General features: G+C 40.4%; 2 protein-coding genes across 5 annotated transcripts in view; one reads left to right on the top strand and one right to left on the bottom strand.

Moving 5' to 3' along the window:
• The window catches only part of LOC133409536 (E3 ubiquitin-protein ligase NEURL1-like), a 28,322-nt gene extending 22,322 nt beyond the window's left edge, over nt 1–6,000 (top strand). For both annotated transcript variants that reach the window (XM_061689671.1, XM_061689670.1), the window contains 3 exons: nt 997–1,119; nt 2,433–2,558; nt 2,959–6,000. In XM_061689671.1, coding sequence (XP_061545655.1) covers nt 997–1,119; nt 2,433–2,558; nt 2,959–3,185 — 476 coding nt within the window. In that variant the 3' untranslated portion in view covers nt 3,186–6,000. The remainder of the gene's footprint in view (nt 1–996; nt 1,120–2,432; nt 2,559–2,958) is intronic.
• A 4,504-nt stretch (nt 6,001–10,504) lies between these two features.
• Nucleotides 10,505–24,700, bottom strand: part of sh3pxd2ab (SH3 and PX domains 2Ab) — a 55,575-nt gene continuing 41,379 nt past the window's right edge. For 2 of the 3 annotated variants that reach the window (XM_061689470.1, XM_061689472.1), the window contains 7 exons: nt 23,836–23,949; nt 21,064–21,147; nt 16,897–17,014; nt 16,484–16,812; nt 16,160–16,209; nt 13,990–14,109; nt 10,505–13,913 (listed from right to left, as the gene is read on the bottom strand). In XM_061689470.1, the coding sequence (XP_061545454.1) occupies nt 11,994–13,913; nt 13,990–14,109; nt 16,160–16,209; nt 16,484–16,812; nt 16,897–17,014; nt 21,064–21,147; nt 23,836–23,949 (2,735 nt within the window). In that variant the 3' untranslated portion in view covers nt 10,505–11,993. The remainder of the gene's footprint in view (nt 13,914–13,989; nt 14,110–16,159; nt 16,210–16,483; nt 16,813–16,896; nt 17,015–21,063; nt 21,148–23,835; nt 23,950–24,700) is intronic. The other variant, XM_061689471.1, reaches the window with a different exon arrangement.

The following is a 24,700-nucleotide window of genomic DNA, read 5'->3' as shown; positions in this document are numbered from 1 at the left end:
GATTTTTAAAAATGTTTTTAATTAAAATGTATTTATTTTTTTAACCTACCCGCTGTTATTTGCTGAAAATCTAATATATTTGAAATTTTAGTGCAAAGGGTAAAACCATGTCTAATATAAAATGATTGCTTTGGTGCCATTCTGTGGCATCATGTTGCCAAGAAACTATGCTAACACCATGTGGCACCATGTCACGATACTAAAGTGAAGGGAGGAGTTTAATTCAGTCGGGCCATAACCTTGTCTAATAGAAAAAAAAGTCCTTAACTTCCATCTTTAATTGACAACTCTAAATTGCCCGTAGGTGTGAATGTGAGTGCGAATGGTTGTTTGTTTGTATGTGCCCTGCGATTGGCTGGCAACCAGTTCAGGGTGTACCCCGCCTCCTGCCCGATGATAGCTGGGATAGGCTCCAGCATTCCCGCGACCCTAGTAAGGAGAAGCGGCTCAGAAAATGGATGGATGGATGGATGGATGGATGGATACTTCCATCTTTTGGGAATTATGAACCTTTTTGGGGAGATGTCAGTTGCTCACAGATTTTCACTTTTCTCGGAGTACGCAAACGAATCACTGCCTAGCTACAGTTCAATTGTATTTAACTTTGATGTTCAATACATTTGCATTTCATCTTTAAGTGGTGTTTCTTTTTAAACATTTATTTAGGTAAAAATGTTATTTAACTTATGTGCAATAGTTTTTTTAAGTTTTCCTATATTTGAAGGTATGGTTATTGTTCAAACGGAATTTTGTTACAGTGGCTTTCCATACAAATTCATGAATAAAACGTTTTTGATCAACACTTTTGCCTACTACGCTACTGCATTTTAATGTTGGTCATGATGGTGGTACTTGGAGAAAAAAAAGAATATTTTTAGGTGGTGCCTAGTATAAACAGTTTGACAACCACTACTACAAAAGATGGGTGGCTGTTTGCTATGTTTGTTGTGCATGTCCTTGCTCTGTTGTGATCCACATACTGTTGTGTATTGTCAGGCTTGTCTTCACACTCAGATGTCCAAGGACCCCCGGGATCACCCTTGTCCCTATCCAGCACGGCCACAGAGCCCAACATTACCTCCGACAGACTCCTCAACCCTAGGCAGCCTTCCTTCACAGGTTTGTCCTTCTGTCGCATCCATCTTCTCTAGCGCTTGTCCTCATGAGTGTGTCCCAGCTGAGTTCAGACTTCAGGTGGGAGGTGGGATAAATCCTGGATCAGTCTCCAGCCATTCACAGGGCACATACAGTCACTAACATTCATGTCTAAGGACAATTTAGAGTCTTCACTGAACCTAAAATGCATATTTTGTTTTTTTTGGAATGTGGGAGGAAACCCCAAGGAAGTCACAGAAGCAGAACTGTACGACGTGTTAACCACCACCACTATTACTAAAAACAAACCCCCATAAAAATTATAATTTGATTTATTTATTTATTACTACTAACATTAATTTTATTCTCATTTATGAGGGGACTTAAATCCTCAAATTTTATCTTGGTACTGAGTGTATGGTATAAATTTGGTGTACAGAATTTGAGACAGCAAGATGCTGAATGCTAAACGCTTATAGCAATCACGATGAGCATTAGCACGCTAGCGATTAGCATTTTAGGTCAAGAAACGCCAACTTCCATTCAGCTGACTCATACTTATCATGTTATATGTACATTACACATCTAACAGTGTCACTTACAGATGCTCCTTCATAGTATTTGGCAAAGTTTATCATTGGCCCAAAGCTGCGTGCGTCTGCAGCAAATGTCCGTGTGAAACATGGGTTCTGGCAGTGCAAACATGTTTACGGGCAGAACTTTTTTTTGTTTTTTTGGTCCCGGCGGCGCTTCGGGGAAGTAATTTTGTGTCGGCCTATTTTTAAATCAACTTGGCCGAGGTGTTCTTGGCCTGCATTCTTATGTCGCGTGACAACGTATTCTTGAACCGCTGCGCAAAATAGTTCCTTGCGTGCCGTTCGAAACCTCGTCAGTCGATACCATCTTAAACCGAGAACTCTCGTATTGTATAACTTTTAGAAATGTTGCTGCATGCTTTGAATATGGGGTACAACCTGTAGTCACCTTTTGAGATAGTAGCCCAGTTTTCTATGTGACAGTCTCCGCTACGTATGTTCATAAGAAAAAATGTTTGCCAGGTTCATAAGAAATCTACTCGCCATCGTTTCCTCCTAATTACCTTCTTGGCCTGATGACCATATATGGACATAAGCATATAGTAAAGACAAAAATGGAAATGCCTAAAGTGAATGGAGTGCTGAAATAGAATGTTGCTATTTGTGTTTATGTTCATGACTACTTCCTGGTTCACCAAGAATGACGTAAGACAGGAGGAATGACATCCAAACCTTTGCGATAGGCTATTTCTCATCGTTGTTGACTTTGTTGTGATCCAAATGTCTGCTCTATATTGTCAGGCTCGGCTCTTCCCTCAGAGAACTTAGGCCGGTTGCTCCTGAGTTCACCCACATCTACTCCCACGAAGCCCCACGCCATTCCGTCTTACAAAATGCACCTCCGCTTCAGCGCTCCTTCCCTCTCAGGTTTGTCGAACACCTCAAATAGATTCTCCTCGATGTGTCTTTCATATTTAGATTCAAAGTTTGGGAAATTGTTGTCCAAACTGATGGACATCTGTTAACCGGAACGAAACCCTAGATGTCGTCGAAACTTCCAGTTATATTGTAAATGTGCATATCTTCTTGATCTGATGTTGTTTACTTACATCTACAAAGTATTTATTCTAAAAGCAATTAGCTTTAAAACCCCGCATCGGGGGCTGCCATTTTTATGTCATTACTTTTTACGTCATTATGTGTGCAAAATTTGCGATGCCCAAAAGGCGGAAGTGACGTCACAGTTAATGTAGCTACTAGCTAGCGCGTTCCTGTTCATCTAACGATTGTTGCTAGATGAACGGCGTTTTGTCTTCTTGTCATTCAGATGCAGAGCAGAACGCTCCCCCGTCCAGCCCGCACTCTCCCAGCTACCCGCAAGTCACCGACGACTGCGCCATTTGCTGCGACGACGCGGCCGACACGGCGCTGTACGACTGCGGACACCTGTGTCTGTGCTACAGGTGCGCCGTCAAGCTCAAGCAGGATCAGGCAACCTGTCCCATCTGCAGGAAGCCCATCCGAGACGTCATCAAAACTTACCGCAGTGCGTAGGGCAACGATCGTTTTTCAGTGGAACATTTCGTCTCGCCATTGGATTGTCAAGATCAACTCAGGTTTTGTTCGATTAGTAAAGTTCTATACTACTTTTTGTGTTTGTGTGCTGGGCCCAATCAGTTTTTGGAACCCTTCCGTTTGGCAGTGGCGGGTCTTGCATTTGGTACCTGGTTCTTTATTGAGGATTTAGTCGACTTCTTAATACAACCACTATCACGTCACAATTATAGAAACCATCAATACGATGCAAAAACACAATATAACAGCACACAACTGTGCCGTGTACATCTTCTGGAGCTGTTCAGAAACAATATTTATCGAATAACATGACGAAAAAAAATGTGATCAAATATACTCACCAAAGATTTTGATGATTAAATCTATTGAAGGGTGCAGCTAGCTCTAGATGTCTTTTGCTAGCGGAAGTTGGCGGTAAGTGGTTTTGCTCTGACTAACCATCTCAGAGGAAGGAAAAATGCTGACGTGATTGAGGGCCAGCCCTGTGAAGACTCATTTGCAATCTGATTGAAACGGTCCCATTGCTATTGTAGTAGAAGTTAGATCGGCCAACGCTTCTGATTCTGAAGGCCCTGGGCAGATTAGATCAACATGGCAACACACGGAAGCTGAAATCTGATCGGACAAAACAAAATCAAAAAATCGACATCCACATAGATCGACTGGAAACAGCGCAGTCAAGAGGAAGGCTACAAAATTGTGAGAATAGACTGTTGGTTATAAATGAATACAATTTCATGGAACAAAAATTGTAAATGTAGGTCAGTGCTTCTGATAGTGTTTAGGCCAGTGGAGAAGGACTGACCGCCCGCCACTGCCGTTTGGCTAGCACTTAAAGGGTGGAGTTTAATAGCCATGTGCCATGAAGGAACACAAAATTTCAGATGTCCTCCATTGTTCGTTGTTTACAGTGTCGCGTTGGTATGGAATGGACGTCACATTAATTGTGTACCATTAGTCAACCGAGCCAAACTTGGCAGAAAAACATCCGATACGAGATCAGATGAAGTCATGGGTGAAGTAGCGAAGACTTTTTTTAGCACTCTAAAAAAAATGTTATGTACAGCTTTTCAGGGATTTTGGTTTTAGATCAAAGCAGAACTACACCCCTTTCAAAAAGTTTGAGATATTGCGCTTTCAGGTAAAATTTCAGGATAAAAACAGATACAGAGAGACTGGAAGATTCACATAAAGGCTTACAAGTGGACGTCCTTGGAAATTTTCATGGATCAAACACCGGTTTTGAATTTTGCCAAAGGTCAAATTAAGTTCACCTGTAAAGGCTATAGTGCATTTTAGGTTTGTCCTGTAATTTCACCTAAAAGCCTAATATTACACATTTTTTATGGTTCGTGTATATGTAATCAATGCTGGTGGAAGTAGTTGTTTTTTAAGGGGTATATACACTATTGCCTGTGGCAGTTGTCCAGTACTGTAGGATTTTTTTTTTTCTTCATTTTATATCCAATCCCAGAGAAAGTCCTCTTGACAAGTTAGTCTAAGGATTAACACGTACAGTATACCAATGTGCTGTTGCGATAAGCAGCATTACAACTGGGTTAGCGGATTACTTAGTTGGGGAAATAAAATTTTCATTAATTGTGGCGTTGCAAAAGAGAATCGGATCACATTGAAAAGGAAAAATAACAAAAGCAATATCGGGTGGGGAATCTGAATGGTTTGAAGGAACTTTGGACTGTAAAAATAATTAAGTTGGAATAGTGCGAAAATAAAGTCCTAATATTATGAGAAAAATATGGTAATGTTGCTTTTAAAAGAAGTTTTTTTTTCTTGTAATTTTTGCAACTATACATAAAACAAATTCAGTTTTTCTCATAGTTTTTTCATAAGATAATTTTTCGTCGCATTATTTAAAATTTATTCAGTATATTTCAACTTTTTCTGTTGTCAATTTTTTCCAGTAATATTTATTAATACCTTATGGTAATGTAATACTTATAATTTTATTATTGTTTTAATTCTAATAATATGACCAAAGTTATATTTGAAACATTATTTGCCATTTTATTTTAGAATTTATTTTCTAATATTTATTTTCATAAAATACCTTTTCCTTTAATATTACATCTTTATTGTTTTACAGGAACTTTTTTTTTGTAATGTTCCAACTTTATTGGCATAAAATATTGACTTTTTTTGTTTCATCACTTGTTTTCTTGTCATATTAGTTTCTCTCAAAAGATTTTTCCCTGTCATACTCCAACTTTATTCTCATAAAATGCTGACTTTTTTCTCGCAACATTGCCACTTTGTTTTCATAAAATTATTGTTTTTCTTGTAACAGTAGGACTTTATCCTTACTATACTAAAAATGTCCTCCCCCCCACGCTCTCGGAAAATTTTTACATTCATTAATAATTTGTTATACTTCTGACATTATTTTTCTTTTCAATGTGGCCGTAACTCCTCGCACCAAATCATTGTGTTGTTTAAGGCCAACTATGAATTTTGTGCAACATTTTCTGCCACTTTATTTTTTTAATTATTTTTTTTTATTTAAGAAAACATTTGAATGCTAGGACAACATATGCCGCTGCTACGATAATAAGCAGCGAAAAGCCTGTCGAAGGTCAAATGCGGTGTGAAGTACGCGGCTACCTGCTTTGTGTGCTCTTGAGATGGTACGAGAGTGAGCCAACGAGCTGCTGTGGGCTCAAGGAGGACGCAAATGAGCCAGGAAGTGGACTAAGGTCACCTTGCTGCGTTTAAAAACAAGCTTTAAAGCATGTACGACTTTATGTAATTTGATAACAAAACAAAAAAAAAAGAAAAACACACAAAAAAAATTGGAAAGCTACTTTTGTAAAGTAGCTTTCCAATAATGGCAAGTGGATTTTTTTCTTCATCATCAGGATGAGGAGGCGGGCAGACACAACAAGTGACCGGCATCGCGGCTATTGAATCTCTTGGGGTACGTTCAATGACAAGCTAGTGTTTCTGAAAAGAATATTTGAGCCACTGAGACCTGGAGTGGGCTAACTCAATTACATTTTTTCAAGTTTTATGGCACGTCCGCGACCCTAGTGAGGATAAGCGGTTTGGAGAATGGATGGATGAATGGCACTAAACGTTTAGTGCGACAGTGGTCCAATTCCCTACATTAGTCAAGTCTACAATTCAAATACGTTAAAATTGAGCTGTTGAGAGCTAAAGTGTTTTTTTTTTTTTTGTGAATGGGGAGGGGGGGGGGGGTGTTGTATTCGTACCGTTATTGTCACTTACTGTGCCTTTTTTAAAAACCGTAAAAAGCCCTTCAAATGTCTCGTCGCTATTTCTATTGAATTCCTTTGTGCGCACAGGAGCGTACAGTACATAGGACTCCATTAATGAAGTCAAGCATTTGTTCAGTTTCAACCACTCACTGCACTGCCAAACTGGAATTATACTGTGCAGATTTATTTTGTCCTAATCCAAGAAATACATTAAAATAATAATAAATATGAAGTATAAGATGTATCCTAGTATGAGGTGTATTTATTTTCGTTAATGCTTCTATGAAGAATTCTTATCTGTATGTATTGCCACAAAACTGTCCCTAAAAGTATTGTTTATAGCGTATTGTAGTTTAGTTGCTTAAGAAATTATGACACTATTGGGAAATTGTACTGAAAATGTTACATGCTAGGTTAGCTACAAGCTAAGCTAAGATAGCTGGGGTTTTTTTGGGTAAATGTTTGGGGAAATTAGTGAAATTGTTACCATGTAAAATGTAAATGCTGAAAAATTAAATATGAAGAAAAAAAAACAACAACAAAATGTGATTTAGCTTAGCCACTTCGCTAAGTTAGCTTAGTTTAAAATCAGTGAAATGACTACAGCTCGCATTGTTGTTGTTGTTTTTTTATGTGACCAAATTTTTACTGTCAAAATTCAACTTGTAAAATATATGAAAAGTGAATTTGTGTTTTTATGATGCTTGCTATTATTTGTTTTTATTTTCGATTTTTTACATTAGGTCATTCACATCAGGGGCTGTGTCTTCTATACGAGGAAAGTCTTTCTTTTTCAAATAAGCCAATGATGCCAATTAATTTTATTTGTTCAATAAAGTTTACATCCAATAGCATATGGTGTTTTTTTTTTGTTATTGAATTGTGTTTAACTTATATTACAACCCTGTTATTTTGATTATACAACCTCAGTCTCCTACAATTAGGTCTTTTTTTTATGTTGCAAACCTTTTTTTCCCCAAGTAAAATTACAACTTTATTGTTGTTTTTACTTCATCTTAAAATTATATTTTATTTTAGTATAAAACTTTTCTGGTGAAATTACAACTTAATTCTGGTAGTTTATTTGTTTGTTTGTTTTGTTTTGGGTTTTTTGCTACTTTGTTCATGCTTTTTTCTTATTATTACTTTATTACCTAATTCAATATTTGTCTTGAACTATTCTCAACTTTTCTGGTGAAATTACATTCTTGGTTTTTTTTTTTAACTTTATTCTCTTTTTAGCTGTTTTCTTTATAATTTTAAAATTTGATGTTTTTACTTAATAATATAAACTTTCTCCTAAAATGTGAACTTTATTCTTGTAATTTTTTTTTTTCTTTGGTAATTTTTCTTTTAATAATTTGTTTTTTTCTCGGAAAAAAAAATATTGCAAGGTCTTTTTCATTAATGTTATGACTTTATTGTCTTACGATTAGGCCTTGTTTTAATATTATAAACCGGTTTTGTAGTAAAACTATAAATTCTATGTTGTAGTTTTGTTTTAGATATTTATCATTTTAATATTATAAACATATCTGGTAAAATTACAACTTAAGTCTTGTAAATTTTTTTATGTCTTTAATTCTTTTTAACTTTTACTGTGTTTTGCTCTATTCGTTTCTTTTACTTTACTATCCTAAAATTTTATGATTTTCTTATATTACACATCTTTTCTAAGATATTTATTTTTACTTAATTCTCTTTTTTTTTTTTTTTACTTTAAAGGCATATTTTATTCCAAAAACCATTATCAACTCCAAATATTACAAGCTTGTTCTCTTAATTAGGTGACTTTATTGTCTAACAATTGTTTTTTTTTTTCCTTTTAATTTCATAAAACTGTCATCTGGATAAAATACAACTGTTGCTTTTTAAATACACATTATTCTCTTAAAATAAACATTTTTGTTACTGTTTTTTTGTTAGTTGTTTTATTTATTTTTTTTCTATTTTTTTTTTTACTTTTTTCTAGTCTTGACTTTATTCTAGTATTTATGGTCCTTTAAAGGTTAACTGTTTTTTTTAAACTACAACCTGATTTCTCTTAAATTTTATGACTTTTTTTTTTCTCGTAACGTGACCATTTTATTTCTTGTCACATTTTAACCTTGTGAAAATGTGACTGTCTTACTTTTTCAATAAGTTCCATTTCCTGTTTTACGATTGTCACCTATATATCCTCTTAGTCATCACTCAAAAAGAAAAAAAAAACGTTTCTCTTTCCCCTGAAAATGATAGTTTTGGGGTCTCAACTCTTTAAGTTCCCTTGTACCAAACCCAATCGAGTATGTTGAAAAAAGGAGAGCAATAAGGGAACACAATAACGAACATACTGTACTGTATCTGCGCCGCATTAAACCTAATCGCTCAGTATGAGTACTTGTGTAACGCCCATTTACGTCTATACTATGTGACTAACTGGGGGGCTTTGAGTAAACAGCCGTAAGTCACAGAGCGACTGTTTATAGACTTGTGCTATGTAGCGCAGGCCTTGCTTTGTTACTTACGACCCCGCGGGCGCACGAATGTGGCGACATGAAACAGGCGGCCGAGTGTTGACAGAAACACATGCGTGCATGTGTGTGTCTCAAAGTGACAATACAGTTACAGCGCTTTATCACACACCTTTACATACTAACTTTCCATGCGGACTCTTTTGTGAACTTGACTGTTGGCTTTCTAATGGCTTTTGAGTGTTTACTTAGGTGGCACAATCTCTTTATGACACACAATTTATGTTACCATTGATATTTCACAAAGACACACATTCTGCATCGATTTGGAATCCTACATTGCCTTCAGACAAGAGATTGAAGCTGCTGTTTGTTGAAGCTTTAAGCTTTCACCTCACTAATATTGGACGCACTGACAAGTAATTATATTCAAAGTTCAACTTTCAGTAAGAAAATGGCAAGTACCTGCTCTCACTGCAATGCATTTTAAACACTGTGTGTGTGGGAGGGGTTCATTTAGTGACGCTCATCTGGTCAGATGCTGAACTCTGCTGCCCTCCAGTGGACACAAAGTGAAGTAGGTGGGGAAAAGAATATCCCACTGTTAATTTTCAAACTTTTTAATATTTACGAGAAAATATTTAAGGATGCAAATGCATTAAAAAAAACATTACAATGGCATTTTAATTACTTTTTTCGTAAATGTAATAAAAAATGTGTTGAATTAAAATGTAAATTATTTAAACATCTTAATTACAATGGTGATTAAAACTTAAATTAAAATTTAAATTACATTTGTAGTTAGGTTTTGATTCTATTAAAAATGAAAATAATAATCTCTTTGTTTATAATACAATTGAAATTTCAAGCGCATATATTTTGGATTCAATTAAAAATGAACATTTTTAATCAATCCAATAAATGAAATACATTTGTGAACATTGTTACAAGAATTGTTATTAAACTTTGTAATGACTTCATGATGATATCTTTGCTTTCTCGGTTTTCTGCCTCTTTCGCTTCAACAACTTCATAGGTTTGTGTATACTTGTATTTTGGGTTAGCTTATTTAGTTAGAAGAGGGGGGCAAAGTATGCACAGTATTCTGCATGTACTGCAACGGCCAAAGTGGGACTTGACATCTGTTTACATTAAAGTTGAATAAAATGCGTACCTTAATAAATGTTTGAGATGGAACAGTTTAAAAGATTAAATGCAAAATTTAATAAATTCAATACAACTGAAACCTTACTGAACAAATTTATTGTACTTGAAAAAAAAATGTAACATTATGCACAATTTGAACATTTAATTCAGTGATTCTCACGTACCGCACTTTACATCTGACATTCAGGTATTTTCTCTGAAATGTCTGATTACTGGGACAAAGAAAAAGGCTTTTATGGGCATAAATAATCCATCCATCGATACGTTTTCTGTGGCGCTTTTCCTTATTCGGGTCACGGGTAAACTGGAGCCTATCCCAGCTGACTTTGGACGAAAGGAGGGGTACATCCTGGACTGGTTGTAGAGACAAACTATAGCACTCATCTGTCGAGCACATATGAACACTATATGAGTCAATGTCACGCATGCAAAACAAGAAACAAAGAAGAGTTGAAAAAGTGCATTTATTTTCATTTTCAGGCACTTGAGTTACTGCTGCTTGTCACACCGAAAACAGAAAAACAAAAGTGAGCATCTGAGTTAAGACTAGAAGTAAAAATGTCAAATTTACTGCCCAGCAGAAATTTTTTTTTTTTTCAACGTCAGGATGGAGTTGGGAGCAGGTGTGTGAAGTGGCTGTGACCAATTCTGTCAATCGTAACGGGACGAAAAGATTGAATAAATACAGTTCCGGATGGGAGATAGGGAAGGGCCTCTGTTTTCCTGGTAAACCATCGAGGGATTCATTTATTATTAAAAGCCATCGTTAAAGTTAGAGATGCTCACAAAAGGACAATTACAGTAAATGCGTAAAATATCAGACATAATGGTGACGAACAGTACAACAAAATAAGGCTAGAAAAACATGCAAATAAGACAGCACCAAGTTGTGACTAACGCTTAGCAGCAAAAAGAAAAAAAAAATGTTACGTTTGAACAGCTCAAGGCTTTGTCACTATAATGAAATCAAACATGCAGTAAGCTTTAAATGCTTAGAAACCTCTACAAAAATGATTACAGTAATCCCTCGCATATTTGTGGTTCACTCATTCACTTCTTTTCCTGTGGAGCCTCGCTCCAGCTATTCACGTTTTTTTGTGCGCTTTCTCAAATGCTTTGAGATTCGACAAGATGGCGCCAAAGCCCTGTTTGATAGGAAAGTAGTACATTTGGCGTCAAGGAACTATGTTGAAGTGATATATCTCGACAAAGAGACGAGCTTTGTATGTTGGGGAGGAGCTAAGTTTAGCCTGGGTCGTTAGCGGAAGTTACGGAGAGTTTTTCCGCTGAGAGCAGTAAAACACAAAGACAAGCGCATTCACGCAGGAGCTGCTGTCGACCACAGCTCATACCCAGAAAATCACTCACAGGCTCGTCGACATTCAATGTCAACCCACCAGGCCCCGCCTCTTAAAGACCCATTCATGTGCAGACACAATACGTACAGTATTTTCTATGACTTTTATGCTTGCAAACTTTGTGTGTCGAAATGCATTTTCAATGTGTTCAAAAAGTGTTATAATGTTTAAATGCGTTTTAATAAGTCTGAATGTTTTTAAAACGTGTGGAAGGGGTAAAACTAACGACATAATGTATGGTCTCTATATCATGGACTTTCACCTATTGCGGGTGGGTCTGGAACGTATTCCCCATGATAATCGAGGGTACACTTATTATACGCAATTGCGTATACTACGAGCGTTTTTTTGCTGTTCGCAGCAGGGATCGGTCCCTATCCCCCACGAATAGCGAGGGACTACTGTACGTCCGATAGGGTGGACACCAAAGTAGTATCAAGTTCCACTTTTAGGTTGTTCTTTGGCTTTGCTCCTCTTGCTCCGTCGTGAACTTCCTGGGGTTCTTGTACAAAATCAAAGTGTCCGTGTGAGTAGTCTTTCCAACACGCGTTCAGAGTTCTGCCAGCTCCGAACGCACTAAGGCTTCCTCTCGAGGTAATTGGAAGGAACCCACCCTTTTCTGGGCTTGCCACTGTCCAGCACCTTGCAGTACCACCAACCATTGGGGTTCCTCTCAAGAACCTCCAGACTTGTCCCTTCAGGGAACCCCATGGTCTCCTCGTCGCCATGGTAGTCGGCAATGGAGACGTAGACCTCTCTGAGGTTGTTGTGGATGATGTGGGGCTTGGGCCTCACGGTAGACACAGGGAGGGCATTCCTCTGCGGCCCGCCACCCAGGAACTCCGGGCTGCCGGTGCCGGATGCGTTCCGGCTGGGCAGGGCGATGTTGTTGGGCGCCAGGCTACGGGACACGGTGCCGAATGAGGCATTGCGACGCACCGTGGGGCTGACGCGAGGCTGGTTGCCGGAGTTGAGGGACTCGTTTCTCCTGAGGGAGCCGATGGGGCTCGGATTATCCCTGATGGGGGCTGAGATGAAGACTGACTGGGGTCTGACAACCTGCTGCTGCTTGCCGCTGTTTTGTTTGCGTGACCCAAACAAGCCGGTGGGCTTGGAGAGACCACCGGGTGGTTTGGAAGGGATAGGCGGCGTGACCTTCTTCAGGTTCTGATTGAGGTTGTTCATGGCCTGCACCCTCTGCTCGTTCTTCTCCAGACTGTTGGACTTGCTGAGGCTCCCGGGTTTGGAGGGCGTTCCATCGGATTCTGAGCCAGCCGCGTCGTCCTGCTGCCGCACCGGCTCCAGGAAATACGTTGGGGCCCAGCCCTCGGAGTCATCCCAGCGGATGTACCACCAACCGCTCTCCTGCTTCTCCAGGACAAGCACCTCCACGCCAGCAGGGAAGCTCAGCTCCGACTCTTGGACTTTCTCGTAAGGGTCGGTGGTGCGATAGAGGACGCAGCCTTCCGCATCCGAGTCCCCGCGACTGCCTTTGGAGTAGATAGAGGAGAACTCGGACGATGTGCTCTGAGACGAGAAGGAGTCTTCGGAGGAGACGACGGAGGCGGTTTCGGAGTCCTCGCCTTTGCTTTTGCTGCCGTTCTTGAGCTGCCCCGTGGGTCGCAGCTGTCTTCTCAACGTGCTGATGTCCATCTTGTCACCGCTGGATGCCTTAGCCAGCTGCGGTTTAGGCCTCACCACTGGCTTGGGTTTGGATGAGGACTTGGTGTTGGGGGATGCTTTGCTTTCCTCCTGCTCTTTCTTGGCTCTGGACATATCCGGGGTCGACTCATTGGAGGCTGATTTAGAGCCGGACCCGTCCTCGCTTTTGGCTGACATTTGGCTTCCGTTCAAGGTGATCTTAAGCTTGTTGGCCGCAGATCTCCATCCTCCTGATTTTGGGTTGGTAGTCTTGCCAGTTTCGGATACAACGCTGGCCTTGGAGGAATTGGAGTCACGACTGCACTGCCTCTCCGGGGTCTCTTTGAAGGGTCGGAAGCCGTCGTTCTCGTAGATACACTCCTCCTCCGCCTCCGCTTCTTGGCCGTCTTCGAATGTCTCGCACATTCTAAAGGAGGCGCTGTGGAGCGATGACGCCGGGGACGGTTTGGAGGACCACTGGGATCCCTTCTCGGAAGACGTGTCCTCATTCTTCACATCCACCAAAGAAGCTTCGCCTCTCAGGAACTCAAACTCAGACTCCAGATCAAGGTCGCCGATGGCCGGGACATCGTATTCCGGCTCTTCATAGACGGGCCTCCCGGGAGACACGGGAGACTCCGGAGCCTCGCACCCGGGGCTGCTGGGCGGCGCCGTCTCCACAGAGTCCTGCTTCTTGACAGGCGGAGCCGGAGGAGGCACTTTGGGGCGGCACAGCGTGCTCGTTCTTCGATTGAGGTTGGGCTTTTTACGTTTGTCGATGTAGGAACACGGAGCCCAGCCCTCCCGCTCTCCAATCTGGACATACCACCAGCCTCCAGAATTCTTCTCAATCACCTAAAAGGTCACATGTGACAAACATTAAGTCACTGAAGCTAATCAATGTGGAAGTCATAGTTTGTGTGATTGTTACCTCCGCTTTTTGGCCTCCATTGAAACTGATCCCATCAGATATACAAGACTGGAACTCTGCAATGGTGTAATACTCAGCTTCAACTGTAGGGGGCTCAGGTGGCGAGGGCAAAGGAAATCCCTGGGGATAAATGGTTTGTCAGATACCTATCGTCATTCATTGGATAATAGCATAACAATAAGGCACAGGTAGACATGCTTAATATATCCAGCTCCATTGCAAAAGCTGTATCAAAATGAAATAAACAAAAACACTGCGAGAATCTTCTAATAATTTGCCCCTTTTAATGTAGCTATCTGTCCATTTTCTGTAGCACATCACATATGCTGTTTTTATTTTATCTTATACAGTGCTTGTCCTCATTATGGTCATGGGTGAACAAGAATTTATCCAGGCTGACTTTAGGTGAAAGAGGCGGGGTACACACATCATGAACTTGTCGCTAGCCAATCACAGGGCACGTGTAGATAAACATCTATGCTATTAATGTTTGTTAAATACAGTACCTATATATTGGATAGTCATTAATTGGATCATGGCATAACAATGAGACACATGTACACATGCATAATACAACCCCAATTCCAATGAAGTTGGGATGTTGTGTTAAACATAAATAAAAACAGAATACAATGATTTTCAAATGATGTTCAACCTATATTTAATTGAATACACTACAAAGACAATATATTTAATTTTCAAACTGATTAACTTTATTCTTTTTAGCAAATAATCATGAACTTGGAATTTTATTGCTGCAACGCGTTCCAAAAAAGCTGGGACAGGGTCATGTTTACCACTGTGTTACATCACCTTTTCTTTGAACAACATTCAATAAGCGTTTGGGAACTGAGGACACTAATTGTTGAAGCTTTGTCGGTGGAATTCTTTCCCATTCTTGCTCAATGTACAGCTTGAGCTGTTCAACAGTCCAGGGTCTCCGTTGTCATATTTTACACTTCATAATGCGCCACACATTTTCAATTTCCAGACCTGTCAGCTGGACTGCAGGCAGGCCAGTCTAGTACCCGCACTTTTACTATGAAGCCACGCTGTTGCGACACGTGCAGAATGTGGTTTGGCATTGTCTTGCTGAAATAAGCAGGGGCGTAAGTTACCCATGCGATTGGCACTAACACAGCCCCATACCATCACAGATGCTGGCTTTTGAACTTGGCATCCATAACAGTCCGGATGGTTCTTTTCCTCTTTGGGCTCCCGGAGGACACGACGTCCACAATTTCCAAAAACAATTTGAAATGTGGACACGTTGGACCACAGAACACTTTTCCACTTTGCATCAGTCCTTCTTAGATGAGCTCGAGCCCAGAGAACCCGACGGCGTTTCTGGGTGTTTGCTTTGCATAGTAGAGTTTCAAGTTGCACTTACGGATGTAGCACCGAACTGTATTTACTGACATTGGTTTTCTGAAACACATTGATGTCGGTTTTTGATGCAGTGCCGCCTGAGGGATCGAAGGACACGGGCATTCAATGTTTGTTTCTGGCCTTGCCGCTTACATACAGTGATTTCTCCAGATTCTCTGAACCTTTTGATGATATGATGGACCGTAGATGATGAAATCCCTCAATTTCTTGCAATTGTAAGTTGAGGAACATTCTCCTTAAACTGGTCGACTATTTTCTCACGCACTTGTTCACAAAGAGGTGAACCTCGCCCCATCTTTTCTTGTGAATGACTGAGCGATTCAGGGAAGCTCCTTTTCTACCCAATCACGGCACCCACCTGTTCCAACTAGCCTATTCACCTGTGGGATGTTCCAAACAGGTGTTTGATGAGCATTCCTCAACTTTTTTTTTTTCTCTTTTTTTGCCACCTGTGCCAGCTTTTTTTGGAACGTGTTGCAGCCATAAAATCCTAAGTTAATGATTCTTTGCTAAAAACAATAAAGTTTATCAGTTTGCCCATTAAATATCTTGTCTTTGCTGTGTATTCAATTAAATATTAATATATAATTTTGCAGATAATATTAGAAACATGTCTCAGTCTTTATCCAAATATTAATGCAATACCTCTCTCAAGCACAACTGAGCATACAGGATCTTTGATCTGGCTCTTGTATTGGAGCTCATAATTCAGACTGTGCAATACCAGTATGTACATCTGACATGTTTATGTATTAATATGTTATATAAAAAGCACTCCCACCAAGGTTGCATCTCTTCGAGGAGGAGGTTTTTGCCTGAGAACTGGGGAACCTGTCAAGGAGAGGAGAGAAATTAAACAACCACAAAGAAACAAGCACAAAGCTCAAGATGCGTCATTATGCTAATAATGCTAATGCTAATAATAATACCAGGAGTACCTATGTCACGCCACTAGATGACAGTATTGCTCTGCAAACACATCCCTGTTTGCAAGCTTGTTATGCATCTATTAGGCGTTCTCAAAAGGTGAGTAGTTTTACTTTATTTTGCCTATAATTTGTTATTGTTCAATTTTATTGATCATATCTTAATGACTGTGACTAACCAATTTCCACCCGGTGCGGCGCAATGCGGGCCACGGCCGGCGAAGCCGGCTCCGTACTGCCTTTGCCGTCCTGAGGTGTACTAACAGGGCCGGATTCAGAACACAAGACTGGCGAGCTGATCTCCTTGCGGGCGGCTTGCGGGCTCTCCGAGACTTCATCGCCGCCTACGTCCTTCTCGCCGGGGGCTTTCTTGTTGAGCAGGTTACTGATCTCCATGATGTTTCCGATGATCTCCACCGGGCCGGTCACCGTCTTTTTTCTTGGGGAGAGGTCCTCCTTCATTTTCTTTAGATAAGAAGCTGGAGCCCAGCCCTCCTTATCCTGGTACCTGTGAGTAAATAACACACAAGCAGAATTCCATAAAACAAGTTCCTATGAACTTGTCATTTAATGCACGTGAAGTGAGGCTGACCTGATGAACCACCAGCCCTCCAAGTTCTTCTGAATGACTTCCACCACCGCTCCTTTCTCAAATGCTATTTCATCTTTTCCTTGGCTGGTGTACGGCTGCACTGCGATGTACTTTTCCGCTGCCAAAGACACAGCGAAACACAGCAACGCATTTAGAAACATGCTTTATAATGAATTTGAATTCTTATACTGTAAGGTGTCTATGTCTATAATCAGATGCTATTTTTTATTTTTATTCTACTGAAGTGTGCAAGGCGGCACGGTGGCCGACTGGTTAGAGCGTCAGCCTCACAGTTCTGAGGACCCGGTTTCAATCCCCGGGCCCACCTGTGTGGAGTTTGCATGTTCTCCCCGTGCCTGCGTGGGTTTTCTCCGGGCACTCCGGTTTCCTCCCACATCCCAAAAACATGCATTAATTGGACACTCTAACTTGCCCGTAGGCAAGTTAGAGTGACTGTGAGTGCGAATGGTTGTTTGTTTCTATGTGCCCTGCGATTGGCTGGCAACCAGTTCAGGGTGTACCCCGCCTCCTGCCCGATGATAGCTGGGATAGGCTCCAGCACGCCCGCGACCCTAGTGAGGAGAAGCGGCTCAGAAAATGGATGGATGGATGGGTGAAGTGTATGAAATTGTGTGAGATCATGTGTAGGATTAAACAATATTTTTAAAATATGTATTAACAAACAATATTTTAAATAATTATAATCTCAGATGTTTTTTTTAAATGAACATTTATCAAATTATACACAAAAAATATTTTTCCGAATGTCATGTTGCGTGGCATCTTTTTGCTGGGTACAGCATGTGGGGCAAAAAAAGCAGCCCAATTTAAAATCCGTATATATTTCGTCACCACGCGTCGTCAATCTTTGTCAACTGTGGGCCTGTGAAGTCCTTTGAGACTGTTTCGTGATTAAGGGCTATACAAACAAACTTGTGTTGACTTTGGCGGCATCTTGTGGCATTGTTTTAAAAAGAGCACAAACACTGTATATCGGTGTTTTTTTACGGCAATGGTAGGTCAATTTGTGAATAGTGAACCATGTACAGGCGGGGAATTGTTGTATACATCTGCAAAGTACATTTTAAAGTTAGCGTTAACAGAGCAGCGCGACATAATGGCCGCACATTAAGTTATAATGGGTAACACATCATGAAAGTTTGCCATTGTGTTGCACACAAAGTAATCCCGGAGATATAAACATTGTGTGCAGGCTGTCATTAATTTAGTTTTGTTTACATTAAGTGCACCTTAGGCGAGCCGGCGTCCTATGAAGTGTCCTTGGCCTTGCGCCTCTTAACTCAGCACATAATGGCGAGCGAGAGGCGCCGTGCTGATTTATGCATTCCTGCAAGGCCAGCCAGCCATTGCAGAGACACAATTTCCCGTCATTATGGCAATTCCTGACCGAACCCTGCCCGACTGAGTCCCAAGAGAGCACGGCGACAAAAAGTTACAAGACGACGAAGCACTGTTTGGGATCCTGCTTAGAAATAATTCATTTTTTGCCCCTTTCCTCACCCTTTCCCAAGGTCGTCTAGGACTGTACAGGAAGCAGGATAGCAATACTACAGCAATATATTTATGTCGCTGATTTTTAAGCAATTGTTTTGCATTGGTTATTACAGTATAGAGGCTCATCCGAATTTCGAGTTGCGTGACTTCAGTGTAGTACCATGTTGGGCCACAACATGCCAGGCAGCACTGAGGTCTACTGGAAGAGATGCAACTTAATAAAGAGGAAGAAGAAGGGATAGAGCAATTTATTAGAATTAGATGTTACCACAGAGCGAGAGAATATTTGCTTGCGACTATTGTATGCTGTTTGTATGTGTTGCTGCTCTGTGTGTGTTAAAGTAGCAGTTGTTTGAACGTTCATAATTACCTTAACATTGATGCTAATCTCAGTTAGCCTGTCTATAGCGTTTCACAATATATATTAGCATTAAGCTAGCGGACTAGCACTAGACAAAACTACTGCTGTCCGCAGGGGACAGGGACCGAATAATTGATACCAATACCAATTCCAGTTTTGTCTAAATGAAACATCTTAACTCACTTCAACAGAGTTCCTAGGCAGCCAAGAACTAGCTTTGCCTGAAAGATGTGCCTCAATTCACTTCAGCATACAGTAGTTCATTGGCCATAAATATACCACAAGATGGGGCCAAGGAATGCTATAAAAAGTGTGTTTTAATGTTTGTGTGCAGAAGGGGTAAAACGTTTCTAGTTTTTAGTTTTTTATTTTAACATGGTATTTCTATAATGGAATGTACTGTATCTCTTCTGTTAAGCAGGAGTTCACTGTAATTCATTGTTCCCTTTCCTCACCCTTTCTCAAGGTTGTCCAGGAGCAGACAGGAAGCGGGATAGCAATTCCCTTCACTTTCATGACTACAGTAAGATCCAGAGAGAGAGGATATTTATGTATTTTTGTATTTTTGACCTTGTGGACTCTTTTGTGTGCGCGGCCTGGTGAAACGTTTCCCCTCTCAAACAATATCTAGCCGAGCAACGAGATGGGAAACTCTGAATCAGATGTTTTGTTAACCACAACATGCTTCGCCTCCATCACAGTTTGAATTGATTCTAGTGGAGTCAGCACAATCTTTCTCCTTTTTCTCTCTCTCTCTTTCTTTCTCAAGCAGGATTTGAGTCCTCGGGTGGAAACAACACTCTCGGTCTCTTTACTCCAGAGCGCAGTGCCAAGCACAAAGTTTGGTATGAACCCAATAGCCTATTCTCCCTGCTCCTCTAATGGTGACAACTTGGACTGTCCGTGAACGTCATAAACGTCATTTTTGGTACGTCAATATTAGTCGCAATTTGCGCTGGAGCCGAGTAAATATCTGGCTCTAACACGGTTCTTAAATGCAGCGTCAGGCCCGTCCCGCCGTGTATTGCGCAACAGCTTTTCGGTGCGTGGGCGAGAGCTATTTGGGATAATTTGGCAGTGTTGAAATAAAACGAAAACACTGAAACAAAAAAAAAATTTTTTTGTAACATAATTTCAGTAATTGTTTGCTAGGCATGAAGCTACTAATTTCACCTCTGCTTCCCTGGAGACATAATTGGTAGCTTAAACCTGAGCCGAAATGGCCGGAAAAGGTCCCACTATAAGGCAGTGAACAGTATGACAATGAAATATCATGAAAGGAATATTCCCCCAAAACCACGGCACTACTTTTGTCTCAATGAAACTCATCAACTCACTTCAACATAGTTCCTCTGCACCAAGATGCTACAAGATGGCATTAAAGTGCCACTTTTGACGAACTAAAGCTCTTCAAATCACTGCAACTTAACAGTACTTCCATGGCAACAACATACCACAAGATGGTGCCAAAGTAATACTTTTATTGCTTTGGCTGGGTGAACATTTTGGTCTTTAAATATACAATGTATAATAATTCTGTTTTGTTTTATGAGTCACTTTTACAGTAAACTTAAAATGGGGGAGCCAAATAAATAGCTTAAAGCAAGCACGGTTTGGATTTCATTTGGAGAAATGTGCAATCAAGTCTCCTTTTCGTTTCCTTAAAATTGTTATATGATCCCATTTCTTGACAGCGAGAGAGTGAAAAGAGGTGCTAAGCAATACTTTGAAACGTGTGTTTTAATAAGTTTAAATGTGTTTAAAGCATGCGGGATGGATAAAACTAAACTCTCTGTTCACAGATTTTCATCAATCATGGTTCATGATAAATGGTTATTTACTGTACAATAAAAAATTTAATTGCATACATACAGCAAAATTCTAACTTTGTTTTATTTAAAGAAAACAGTAGTATTTTTCTTTTCTAGTAATGCATAATAATAACAACAGTTTTATGCATGTATGTCATGACAATAAAGATGATTCTTCTTTTTCTTGTAACAAATGTTTTTAGTTTTTTGGGGGCAGTGGGGCTGCAACGGATTAGTTGCATTTCAACTAATTTCAACTGGAAAAAATGATTTGATATTAAGAGTCACGATCACAGTCACGGAACGAATTAAATTCAAAGGTACTTGCTTATACAGTGCTGATTTGAATGTCAGTTAGTAGTTAGTCATGGTGGATTTACGTCAACACAGGATGCAGGATGAGACAAACAGCGATGACGTCAGGAGCGCACACAAACAAAGGCGTTGAGGTTTGGTAATGCGGCATCTGTCTCACTTCACCTCGGCTCTGCTGCCGGCTGATGACACCCCCAAGCGTCCATCTCCGGTCCAGCCGCTTCAGGTGGGCCTTGTGTCGCTTAGTGACTGACGGACACAAACGTTGACCAGACAATGGTGAACACACACGCATACATGGAAAGCGGAGTGCGAAGCGGCGAAATGTTAAAAAAAACACACAACACACAAAATGCTATTAGCGGGAAATGGAAGACGGTGGGCGGACGGTGAAGTGTGGAATGACGGCAGGTTGGATGGGAGGGTTATAGGGGACATGTTAAATGAAGACATCTCTGCGGTTTTTAATTAGGATCTTGTTAGCATGGTTTCCCCATCCTGTCATATTGGAGCATCTGGGCCACACATTGCTGCCCCCAGGAAATGCATCAGATTACTGGAACAGCTGACTATGCCTCATAAGCCTCAAAGAGCCTGTAGATTCCGCTTGTATTAGGCCTCATTATGTCTTAAATGCGCAGGTGTACCCAATGAAGTGGCCATTCGGGTTGCATTTGTCATACAAACCCCTTCTGTGTATACATAGTCCAATCCAGTCTCACATTTTTACACAGTAAGGAAATTGTGTGGCAAAAACATGTTTTGGCCACACTTACAAACTCTCCGTGTTTGTTTGGAAGTCTAATAATCATTTCCATACTCCGTTTGTTGTTGTCTCCAACAGAACGCTGCGTAAGCCTTTTGCAAATATGCTGCAATTGCTTCACTTTCATTTCAAAAGAGTCCAGAAGGGAGAATTTTCCACTTATTATGTGGATTTATGGCCAGTGGGAGATTTAAGCGAGGCCATCCAAAGGTGTTCTATTTGTAGTTCTGTTGTATTTGGACAAAGGTATTGGGACACCTGAAGTGTGTTTATGTCCCGCAAAGCAGCTCCCACTAACTACGCATACAATTGTCCCAAATATCTTGCTACAGAATTAAAGGGTCTAGATTTATTAAATCGATTATGAGGTACGTATCAATACTTGTGTCCATGTGCCTCCAGTGCATAATCAGTCACAGCCTTATTGATCATGAGGCAGCCACACAATTTCTTGGTTAAGGACTTTTTTTAAAAAAATCATGTTTATAATTAATAAGTGATAAATTAAAGCATTTGTATATGTTGTGTTCTTTACCATAAGTTTACAAGGAGTGCATAACAAATGTATTAGACTACCACCCAATGCAGCCACGCGCTGACCTGTTAGCTGGGGCTTCAGGAGCTTTGCTGACTACTTTGGAATATCCACCGCTGGAAAATAAAACAATTTCAAAACAAAAATGCCAATCCCTTGTTTGCTAATAAATGGGCATAAGAGTAGCAAACAAGAGCAGAGGGATGGGACCTCGGGCAGCTGAGAGGATACAGATGCGACGCGGAATTAGCAACGTTTTTGTGTTTATCACCTTATTTTGATTTTTAATATTCTAATAATTAAAGGGATTGTTGAAGTGAGGCTAGATTAAAATCTTGCTAACAGTTTTAAATCTGCAAACGTTAACAGCAAAATATAATTATTTTTATCCCTCGATTCCTGGTCCGTGTTAAGACCCAGCCACTGCCAGTTCCAAACACAGATAAAAAAGAAAAGAAAAGGAAAAAAAAGAACATTTTAAATGGGTGGATTATGCCAGGAAGGGCATCCGGCATAAAAACTGTGCAAACAAACAAATTATGTGAGTTACTCGCTGTGGTGACGACTGAAGGGACACGCTGAAAGTTGTAACAACAACATTGTTAAAGAAATGGGGGAAAAAATAGTGAAGCACATTATGTTTTTATTAAGAGGTCAAATTATGGTTATTTCCTTGCATTACTTGACAGAAATGTAACGCTTCGTGTTTGAATGTGATGCTTTATTTATATTAGGTATAAAATAAGTGAATCCAGTTTGAAATTCCTTATTCCTGTTCAAATAGTAAAATATCAAGAGCTAACTGAAATTGAAAGAGTCTGCATTAAAGCATTTCATGATGCCCGATGGGACTCTTCATACATATATATTTTTTTTATAACAGGTGGTCTAATAAATTTGCTAAGCACTGTACATAATATGACATATTTTTTTGTAATTTTGGGTCCTGGAAATGACATTTCTAATTGGGGTGTATAGCTGTAAGGGTCTGGGAAACCCTTCACTGAGGAGAGCGTACCATTTGTCACTGTATGTGATGTATATGACATCAGGATATCGTTTTTCTACCATCACGATTTCTTACTTTTTTAACCGTGTGTGTGCGCGCATGTATGTATTCGTGTGGCTGAGTAGTGGGAGGGGGATTGATTTGAACTATGTAAAGCACTTTGAGATGCATATCATTGTATGAAATGTGCCCTATACATAAAGTTTGATTTGATTTGATTTGATAAAACTCATGATATGTAAAATTACAGAATATTTAGGATGAGTTAAGTAGTAATTCAATGCTAACTATAGATGGAAACAGTAGCGATCATGTAGTGAGTAACATCCTGGTATGTACAATGCACTACTGTACAGCTCATCACCGGGCTGCGGTCTGCTCCCTCCCGGAACCCCTCCTCGCCACTGACGCAGACTTGAATCCGCGCTCTGTTCAAGCGTGCTTACGATGGCAGGCGGACAGGGAAAGCGGTTCACGGCGGGCCGACATCGCCCGTTTAGACACGGCCAAGTCAGAGGCCAGGTTTGCGCCGTCTTGTCACCGATCAAAGGTGGAGGGGGTTTATGGCTACAAAGCGCCGTGTGTTTGCGTGTGCGGGTGGGCGTGCGTCAGGTGGCGACGACTTACCTTCCCCGCTTTTTGAAGCGCCCAGGTCCAAGTCGTCCCGTGTGCTACTATGGGAGTTGAGATAGGTGGCGGGGACCCAGCCTTGCTCCTCTGAGGTGCTGACAAACCACCAGCCTGTGAAAATAAATCAAGACAGCAGATGACGGATGTGGATTGACATTTACCGCATGATTTCACTGAGCTTCTTTGGGTATGTCGGTGGTTCTCAAACCGGTGTCCGCGAGCCGTAATAAGTTAAATAAGCTGCAATTAATTTATATTTTATATAATGTTTTTATAAAGATGTGCTTTTAATTTGTTTCCTTGACCAAGCTCATAAATCAATTTACTCGTACAGTATATCAGATGTTCTCCGTTGAAAGTCTGGTGGTTCACTACCAATACGTGGATGTACATTGTCTGCTTGCAGTTAATTTATAAAAATAAAAAGTAAAAGTGTTGGGAGTTTGACCAATATGCATTTCTAACAGCATAAAATCCACTTAATACAACAAGAATGAAGAATGAATTGAAACTCTCAATTTTTTGGGATGAAATCGGGAAGTCTCAAAGGAACCTCGCCTCTCTGTTTACAGCAATGTTGTTAGTGTAAGCCATGCACATCAGCCAGTGACAATGGATAAATATGTATATAAAATTTTAGACTACTGAATTAGGTTGCATTGCTTTCTATTGGTGGCTGACTGGTTAGAGCGTCAGCCTCACAGTTCTGAGGACCCGGGTTCAATCCCTGGCCCCGCCTGTGTGGAGTTTGCATGTTCTCCCCGTGCCTGCGTGGGTTTTCTCCGGGCACTCCGGTTTCCTCCCACATCCCAAAAACATGCATTAATTGGAGACTCTAAATTGCCCGTAGGCATGATTGTGA

The sequence above is a fragment of the Phycodurus eques genome, chromosome 11 (assembly GCF_024500275.1).
Source record: "Phycodurus eques isolate BA_2022a chromosome 11, UOR_Pequ_1.1, whole genome shotgun sequence".
Lineage (NCBI taxonomy): Eukaryota > Metazoa > Chordata > Actinopteri > Syngnathiformes > Syngnathidae > Phycodurus > Phycodurus eques.
The sequence above is the reverse complement of the archived record's forward strand: the minus strand, read 5'-3'. Positions and strand labels throughout refer to the sequence as shown.